The sequence below is a fragment of the Hemiscyllium ocellatum genome, chromosome 19 (genome assembly GCF_020745735.1).
Source record: "Hemiscyllium ocellatum isolate sHemOce1 chromosome 19, sHemOce1.pat.X.cur, whole genome shotgun sequence".
NCBI classification, from domain to species: domain Eukaryota; kingdom Metazoa; phylum Chordata; class Chondrichthyes; order Orectolobiformes; family Hemiscylliidae; genus Hemiscyllium; species Hemiscyllium ocellatum.
This window is the reverse complement of record NC_083419.1, coordinates 12680235-12690157: the sequence shown is the minus strand read 5'-3', so window position 1 is coordinate 12690157 and position 9923 is coordinate 12680235. Positions and strand designations below refer to the sequence as shown.

General features: G+C 41.1%; 1 protein-coding gene across 3 annotated transcripts in view; it reads right to left on the bottom strand.

Annotated features, from left to right (window-relative positions):
- Positions 1-8777: 8777 nt before the first annotated feature.
- The window catches only part of xpot (exportin, tRNA (nuclear export receptor for tRNAs)), a 55891-nt gene continuing 54745 nt past the window's right edge, over positions 8778-9923 (bottom strand). For all 3 annotated transcript variants that reach the window (XM_060839238.1, XM_060839239.1, XM_060839240.1), the window contains one exon: positions 8778-9278. In XM_060839238.1, the coding sequence (XP_060695221.1) occupies positions 9252-9278 (27 nt within the window). In that variant the 3' untranslated portion in view covers positions 8778-9251. The remainder of the gene's footprint in view (positions 9279-9923) is intronic.

Sequence of the window (9923 nt, the reverse complement as noted above, 5' to 3'; positions counted from 1 at the left end):
CTAAGTTCGGTACCCATAGGGAGGGCCTCAACCGGGACCTTGGATTCATGTCACATTACAGGTAACTACCATTGCACTACACACACACACACACACACACACACACACACACATATATTTTGTGGGGTGAATTTGTACTTGCAGAGTTACATTGTACTTTGCTCAAAAACTGCATGTATTCATGCAGAACTCTGAGCTCAAAAACTGCATAAATTTATGTAAAATTCTGTTATCTCACTTTTTAGATTAGAATCAATCTAAACATCATGGCATAGACAGAGAACACAGGGGGCCAACACCTTCAACATATTGTCTAGCTATCACCATTGTTAACAGCTAACCCGAGAATGCATCTTTTAAAAAAAGGTTTTGTGATTTACACATGAAAGAAGTAAAACCATCACTGTATTCTAACAGACAATCAATTTTTCAATGTATAATTTCAGTTACATCACACTGTAAATGTTTGCTATAAATTCTGTGTTACGATTGAGCCCTCCACTATCACCTGATGAGGGAGTGTTGCTCCGAAAGCTAGTGTGCTTCGAATTAAGCCTGTTGGACTATAACCTGTTGTGTGATTTTTAACTTAGGGTTGTATGGAGTTGTCCTGAGAGCCGGGCAGTTTGCTATGAACAATGATCTGTTTGAGGTTTGACGGTTGTTTAAAGGCAAGTAGTGGTCGTGTGGGGAAGGTCTTGGTGAGGTGCTCATCCTCATTGATAATGTGTTGCAGGTCACGAAGAACATGGCGTAGTTCTTCAGCTCCTTGTAAATACTGAACAACGAAGGGTACCCTGTCGGTTTCAGCACGTGTCTGTCTCCTAAGGAGGTCATTACAGTTCCTTGCTGTGGCATGTCAGAACTGGCAGTCGATGGGTTGGGCATCGTACCCTGTTCTTGTGAGGGCATCCCTGAGTACTTCCAGGTGTCCGTCACGTTCTCTAAATCACGTATACAATCGTACACAGCCTAAAGTGCATAAGAAGTATAAAACTCATAAGTTATAGTGTAATAGAAAAATGACATTTTTCATCACAGCAATTCAAAGTCATGCAAAGAATTCAAGATGGGAAAGAGTCCGACCATAGTGTGTTAAGAAGCCTGATGGGTTAGGGGAAGAAACTGTTGCACAGTCTGGCCGTGAGAAACCAAATGCTCTGGTATCTTCTGCCAGATGGCAGGAGGGAGAGGAGTTTGAGTGAGGCCTTCCACAATGCTCTTCACCTTTCGGATGCAGCGTGTGGTGTAAATGTTGGTAATGGGTGGGGGTGGGAGAGATGAAATAACTGTGTCACTGTGGCCACTGAAGTCAGTTTGTGCATTGGTTCACACGTGCACAGCCTTTTCCCGATGCTTCTGCAGTGCCAGAATCAGATCCCACTGGCAGGATTATATCACGGAACTGAAATGAGTTAATGAGCGCACGTCCAAGCTGACGTTAGTTTGGGAAGTCTCATTCAATAGTAAATTAAAACAAAAAACTGCAGCTGCTGGAAATCTGAAACAAAATCAGAAATTGCTGGAGGAACTCACCGGCAACTGCAGAGAGAAAGCAGAGTTAATGTTTCAAGTCCGGTGAACTTAAGAGCCGAGCCCCTCCAGCAATTTCCTTAGGAAACCTAAACACAAATAAAAAGCAGGCCATACCACCAGTGCTTCACTGATGATGTTGCCCAGTATGGTGACGAAACATCTGAAAACAAACCTTCCAGCTCAGCGAGCTAACTTACATCCAGAACCTCAACCTGAGGTACAAATCCTCTCAATAAAAAAGGATAAAGTCATCTCAAGAGTCTTGCTACTGAGACTTTAAAAGGTCTGAATGATTTGCACTTTTATAAAAGGAGTTTAAGAGAGTATAAAGTCATCAATGAATTACTTTAAAAAAGATTTCCCACATCTCCCCACGGTTTACGTTACTGCTCAGTGTACATGGTGCATTGGTACAGGTCGGATAGCTCATTTGGCTGGTCTGCACTGCAAAGGGACACCAACAGAGAAGGTTGAATTCACACTGACTGAGGTTAATATGAAGGACTCTTTTTTTCAACCTATCTGCTCGTCTGAGGTGTGGTGACCCTCCGATTAAATTGCCACTAGTCATTTCTGCTTCTAATGGGAGAGCAGCCCTCTGTTTTGCCAAGAATATGGCGATTTTACCTTTACGATGGGTGAATGGATATGGAAGTGCCAAAGCTCAGCATAGAAGGTAAAGGAGCCATGTTGGGGGATGTACGTAAAGGGGACAATGTTTGGCATGTTGGGGAGCATGAGGGTGATATCTGAAATGTTCAAAAGGTTCCCTTCTCAAGACAATCATTCATTCACCTGAGTGGTAGCAAACCTCGAGTGTTTTATAAAACTGGACTGACTGAACAAACTCTCCATGGTGGAGAGAGTAGGTGACCTCTATCCTTGGGTCTCCATAAAAGCAGACAGATCAGAAGTACAGGGTGCACAGATAAAAAAATGAAGTCAGAAATTGAAACCCAACCACCAATTTTTTTTGGTTGTAGAATCCTTACAGTGTGGAAAGAGGCCTTTTAGTGAGAGTCTGCACCAACCCTCCTAATACCATCGCACTCATACCCAACTGCCTACCCTATCCTTGTAACCCATTTACCATGACTAATCCATATAGCCTAGACATCCCTGGGCTCTGCAGGACAATAATCATGGTCAATTCACCTAACCTGCATATTTTTGGACAGTGGGAGGAAACCCACAGAGTCCTGGGAATAATGTGCAAACTCCATATACACAATTGCCTGAGGGTGGAATCAATCCCAGGTCCCCTGCACTGTGAGGTAGCAGTGCTAACCACTGAGCCACCCTCCACTTCATTACTCCCAGATTCCATTCAAGTTCAGTCCTCTGTTTTTGAATTTAATGAATAATTATTGACCAGTCTGATTTATTTGATGAGTAACTCTGAAGAACTGAACTGCATTTATTTCAGTGCAAGGTATATTACAAGTAAGGCTGATGAACTCAGGACATGTTTAAGAGCACGGGCTTGGGACATCATAGGTAATGCATAAAAGTGGCTGAGAATTGGACAACACTGGCAGCTCAATGTTCTGGGTTTTAGATGCTATAGGAACGATGGGAGAGGCAGCAAAAGGTTGGAAGGGCAACTATGATTAAGGAATACATTACTGCTGAGATGATTTTTTTTAGATTACTTACAGTGTGGAAACAGGCCCGTTGGCCCAACAAGTCCACACCGACCCGGTGAAGAACAACCCACCCAGACCCATTCATCTACATCTACCCCTTCACCTAACACTACGGCCAATTTAGCATGGCCAATTCATCTAATGTGCACACCTTTGGATTGTGGGAGGAAACCGGAGCACCCGGAGGAAACCCAGGCAGATACTGGGAGAATGTGCAAACACCACACAGACAGTTGTCTGAGGCAGGAATTGAACCCGGGTCTCTGGCGCTGTGAGGCAGCAGTGCTAACCACTGTGCCACCATGCCACCCAGTGAAGTGAAAACATATGGGTAGAAATTAAAAATATGAAAAGAAAGGTCAGCTTGATGGGATTGTGCTGTGGGCACCCCAATAGTAAGAGGGAAATTGAGAAACAAGTATGTAGGGACATCTCAGATACTGGATATGTAAGCATAGTAAGGTTACAATAATGGAGGATTTTAATTTTCCAAACATTGCATGTTGAAGTGTTAAAGATTTGGATGGTGAGTTGTGAAATGTGTTCAAGAACATTTTCTTTATCAATATGTGGATGTTCCTACTAGAGAAGGAGCAAAGCTAGACCTTTTGGGTAATAAGGCAGGACAGGTGACTGAAGGAAAAGTGGGGAAACACTTAGAATTAGGATCACGAGACCCAGTTAGTTTCAAAATGGTTATGGAAAAGGGATCTAGAAAAGTTAAAGCTTTTAACTGGAGTAAGGCAAATTTTAATGGCGTGAGACAAGAACTTAAAAGTTGATTGGCGAAGATGGTTCACAGTTAAAAGGACGTCTGACAAATGGGAGGCTTTCAAGACTGGGATGCAGAGACTTCAGAGGCATTATGTTACAGTGAAGGGTAAGGCTGGTAAGATTAAGGATAATATTTCCTGTTAGTGAAGGGTAAAGTGAGGACTGTAGATGCTGGAGATCAGAGTCAAGAGTGTGGTGCTGGAAAAGCACAGCAGGTCAAGCAGCATCCGAGGAGCAAGAGAATCAACATTTCAGTCAGGAGCCTTTCATCAGAAAAGGCTTAATGGTGAATTCCTGATGAAGGGCTTATGCCCAAAACTTTGATTCTCCTGCTCCTCGGATGCTGCCTGACCGGCTATACTTTTCCAGCATCAGACTCTCGACAGTGAAGGGTAAGGTTGGTAAGATTAAGGGAAAAAAAAAGTGGATGAATATGGAGGTTCTAGTCAAGACTAAAAGAGAATCTTATTTTAGATATAGACAACTCGGTTCAATTGAACTTCTTAATTTATAAAGAGTGTAGGGGCATTCTTAAGAAAAAAATCAGGAAGGCAAAGAAGGGTGATGCATTGGCAGGTCAGGTTAAAGATAATCCAAAGGGATTCAACAGATATGTTAAGAGCAGGAGGGCAACTGGAGAGATGTAGGGCCCTGTAAAGATCAAGGAGGTTGTCTTTGTGTTGAACCTCACGAGATGGGAGAGATGGATCAGTTTTTATTGTGGAGTCGAGAGAACGCAGAGCAATAAACTTTGACGTTTTAAAAACAGTATGCATTACAGAAGGGAAGTTAGGGAACTCAGAACATAAATGTGGATACATCTCCAAGACCTGATCTAATCTAAGGCAGAACGTCGTGGGGAATAAGGGAGGAAATTACGAGACCCCTTGTAGAAATATGTGCATCATCTATAACAAAGGGCGCATTGCCTTGTGACTGGAGGTGGCTAATATTATACCTTTGTTTAAGAAAGGTTGCAAGGAGAAAATGGGGAACTACTGTATAGACCTGAGAGTCTGACTTGCAGTAGGTAAATTATTGGAGGCGATTAGTAAAAGGTAGGATTTATGGACATTTGGAAAGGTAACAAAATGATTAGGGATAGTCAAAGTTTTGTGCAATGAAAATTGTGTCTCACAAACCGAGTTTTTTGAAGAAGTTACCAAAAAGATTGAGGAGGGTAGAGCAATTGTTTATTTTAATTCAAGTAAAGCTTTCGACAAAGGTTCCACATGGTAGACTAATAAATAAAGTTAGGTCACATGGGATTTAAGGTGAGTTTGCCAATTGGATATATAATTGGCTTAACAGCAGGCAACAGTAGTGGCGTAGGGTTACTTTCCAGACTGGAGGCCTGTCACCGGCAAGGAATAGTTCTGGGTGCTCTTTTGTCATTTATGTAAAAGATTTGGATGAGAATGTAGAAGGCATGGTTAGCAAGTTTGCAGTTGACATCAAAATAGAAAACCTTCTTCACTGTCTGCTAAGATCATAAAGGGATCTTGATCAAATGGTCAATGGGCTGAAATATGGCAGGTGGAGTTCAAACTGGATAAGTGAGAGGTACTGCCTTTTAGTACAACAAAAGGTCGGGCCCTACTCACTGCTCAGTGAAAATTAGGAGGTAAATCTCAAATTATTTTTTGCTAAGACTGATTGTGGGGAGGGATGTGGTGTACAGATTTTACTGCACCTACATTGTGCCTATAGAGAAGTTTTGTATTTCTAGATTCTTTCAGAACCTTAGCATAGCTGTGAAACACTTTTGGATAATGAGGAACTTTAAGAATCATGGCAGGCAACTTGTGCACAGCAAGGCTTCACTGATAGCATTGGAAAAAAGAAATATTGCCAGCTATTGTTTTATGATTTTCCTTTATTCATTCAGTGTGGATGCCATCGTTTGTTATGTAACCGTAACTGACCTTGGTGATGAAACATCTTGAGGAATTGTAGTTCACATGTTGTTGGAGATAACACCAAGACAGCTCCCCTGCTTTTCATCAATTTAGTACCACGCAGTCTTTGACGTGCAGTTGAGGGTGTGGGGAAAGGCCCGAGTTAAACATCAGCCGACAGATATGAAACCTCTGGTTTTATAACAAGCATCCATTTCCTCCACCACTGATGCTCAGTAGCAGCACTGTATACTACCTACAAGATGCACTGCAGAAATTCACCAAAAAAGGTCCTCAGACAGCACCTCCCAAACCCATGAACACTTCCATCGAGAAGGACACAGGTAGCACATATATGGGAACACCCCACCTTTAAGTTACCTTCCAAGCCACTCACCACTGAGTTGGAAATATGTCACCAATCCTTCACTGTTGCTAGGTCAAAATCCTGGAATTCCCTCTAAGGGCATTGTGGGTCAACCCACAGTGGTTCAAGGTAGCTAGCTCACTGCCACTTCCTCAAGGACAACCAGATACAGGCAATAACTGCTGGCCAGCCACATCCCACAAAACGAGTAAATTTTTAAAACAAGTACTCAGTATGACAGAGAATATCAAGCTAACTTTAGAACCCGAATCTGAAGTAGGGACATAGTCGAAGAGTGTGGTGTTAAAAAAAGCACAGCAGTTTGGCAGTGTCTGAGGAGCAGAGGAATTGACATTTCCGGCATAAGCTCTTCATCAGGAATCATTAAGAAACGTCGATTTCTCTGCTCCCTGGATGCTGCCTGACCAACTGAGCTTTTACAGTGACACACTCTTCGACTCTGATATCCAGCATCTGCAGTGCTCACTTTCTCCAAGATACGTAACTCCATGGTCTCTCTCAGGAGTGCATTACTGACAATGGAATACAAATGACTGAACAGAGTTTACTTTCTCCCCTCCCATGGTTTCTGACTGGCTCTCCAGATGTCTAGATCATTCTAAAATGGCAAAATGTTCCAATATACTCTGACCTTCACACTAACTTTTATATCTTAAAACTAACCACAAATAGGTTGTGAAAAGATGAGAATTACCAGATCTCTGAATGGAAACATTCCCATATGGAGAGGGAATAGCGACCTATAAGTTATCTCAAACTTTCAAGTCATGAAAATCACCACAGAGGATGCATAATTGACCTGATAATACATTTGAAAAAGAGCTTTCAATTTGAATTTAAAAAGTCATGATGAGTTGCTATAAAAATTAGTGAGAAGCTACGATGCAGAAACAGAATTCGATCAGAAAGCCATCCAATCAGCTGTGAGTCAACCAAGGTGAATTTCATAGATGAGATTAGATTACTTACAGTGTGGAAACAGCTTTAACTTAATCTTTGAACCAAAGGAAATTAAATAAGGAGCCTCACCATTTACCAAGAATTCTATTTTGTAAAAACCTTGACTTCAACTAAAGAATCTACTCTCTAAGAAACTATAGGTCTACCACAAGAGACACTTGGCTGTGATTGTACTGTCTTGGCTTCGATTGGATCTAATCTACATGAGCAATAATGGGGCTCAGACAACCAGAGTACAGTGATTCTGCTGTATCACCCAGAACATCATGCAAGCCGACCTCCCATCCATGGACTCCATCAATACTTCTTGCTGTCGTGGAAAAGAAGCCAAAGACCCTTCCCATCCCATCCCATTTGTCTAATGGGGCTCAGACAAAACCAGTGTCTTGTTTTTGAATCTCCAAATTTAGCATTTTAAGCTTTTACTTAACTAATGCTTGCAGTTTAATTCAGCCAAATCACTGAGGTAAGAAAATATACACCTCCCATACTGCAAGAGAAAGTTTCTGTCCAAAATGAACATACAAAATAAAAATGCCTGTTTGTTTCAGGCAGACATCAATTCCCAATGTTCCTTCATATTCACAATGGACATGCTTTTTGCAAAGAGAGAAAAATCAGATTTAAACAAAAAGGACAAATAATGGAAGGTGCGTTGGGGGCAAAAACTGAACAAATATTGTCCAATTACAAAAGGTGATCAAAAATTGGTTCCAGATGACAGTAGCCATGAGGCACACCCCAAGTTCCACATACCTGTGTCTGTATGGATATTAGCAATTGCAAGGAATTTGTCCACGCTATTTTTTCTATTGAATGTTGCACACCACTTGCTCTGACAAGTTGATGCAGACAAGACGACCCAAGGCTTGCGATCATCAGATCTCTCGATGCTTTCCTGCTTCAACTCCAGCCACCATTCCAATCTTTGGGAAGGTTCTACTTGGTGGGTATCTGCCCTAGCTTCACAGTCACGTATGATATAGTATTACACATTCAAAAAGCTCGATAGCAATGTTTAACAGGCATATAGGTACACAAACAGGCTGGGAATAAAGGGATGCCAATCATGTGCAGGCAGATGGGATTAGTTTAGAGAGGTATCATATCAGTGCAGAAATAGAGGGCTGAAGACCCTGTTCCTGTACTGTACTGTTTTATGGCACCATCCAGAACAAAAACAGCTTGCTCCATTGGTACCTGATCTAATACCTTCAACCTCTCTCCCTCAAATCATTGATACAGTGTGTACCATCTACAAGATGCACTGCAATATTTCCAACATGCTGTCACAGGAACTTCAGTGCAAAAAGAGCCCAAATGCGTTAACTAAATGCAAACTTTGAAATGTTTAGAATCTGATCAGGGAAGCAGCTTGCTATCCTTTGTTTCATTCAGACACAGGAAAGATATGGCAGGGCATTTTACAGCAGAAATCTGTTCACAAGAGATGAAAGCAGGAAATAAATAATTGATTGTTGCTTTGAGTTGAAGAAAGGAACAAAAATAAACAAATTGGTTTTCAAGAAAGAAAATACTTGCAAAGACATCTGACTGAAATTTATTTTAGTTCATTTATGCCTGGGACTGAAATTCATGTTTAGCTTATTAGACATCTGGGACAATGTTCTCTTATCAAGCCATAAAAATTTACAATATAATGTGATGGCCAACCACTATTAACAAGAAAAATTCCATATTTTACAGTGTACTCCGCACATTTGAATACTTTTTTCCAAAAAGGTTAAAATATGGCATTTAAATGCTGTATTCATACCACAGCACATAATTCAAAATGTATTATACAGGAATGAGTGTGCTGACACCTCCTCAATAAACAGTCTAATAAGACAAAATAAGGAATTGGTTAACAAATTACTTCAATGTAATTTAAATAAAAATGAGCTAAAATAGGTGATCTACACAAAAGTACAGAAAGCCTTTTTGGGAACTGCAAGGTTTTTCCAACCTTACCAAAGGCAATCTGCATAAATGAAACTAAATGTAGACTCTTGAAATGCCAAGACGAACGGATCTGGAGGTTCATTCTCAAGGTTTTGCTCGCTGAAAGAATACCTGCAAGGTGGAGGGAGGGAGGGAGCAGTTAGTCATTAAGGTAAGTCGAGATATCTCTTTTGAATGGCAATGCACATAAGTTTACATTGCTGTATCACCCAGAACATCATGCAAGCCGACCTCCCTTCCATGGACTCCATCAATACTTCTTGCTGTCGTGGAAAAGAAGCCAAAGACCCTTCCCATCCCAATTACACTCTCTTCTAACCTCTCCCATCGGACAGAAGAGACAGAAACTTAAACACATATACCAATAGGCTCAAGAACAGCTGCTTCTTGCTGTTATTAGACTGAATTTACCCCTCTAATTTCAAATCAATGCTGAACTTGCTTTTGGGCAGCCGTAGCCTTGAATGACTCGCTCTGTCTGAACACCCTATGATAGATACGTTCTTGTATGTTATGATCTACTGCATACAAAAATTTTCACTAAACGTGGTACATGACAATAAATCAAATTCTACACAGAAGAGCAGGAAAGTTGCATTTATTTTGTTTATTAAAAATCTGCAGATAGAAAATTTTGGGAAATTTCCACGTAAACAGTTTATTTGACAACATATATCACCCTGGTTCCAACTCGAGAGTCAATCTGCTCTCTTTAGCTTGCCACAAAACAAATACCAACTGGGAGCGACACTTTGT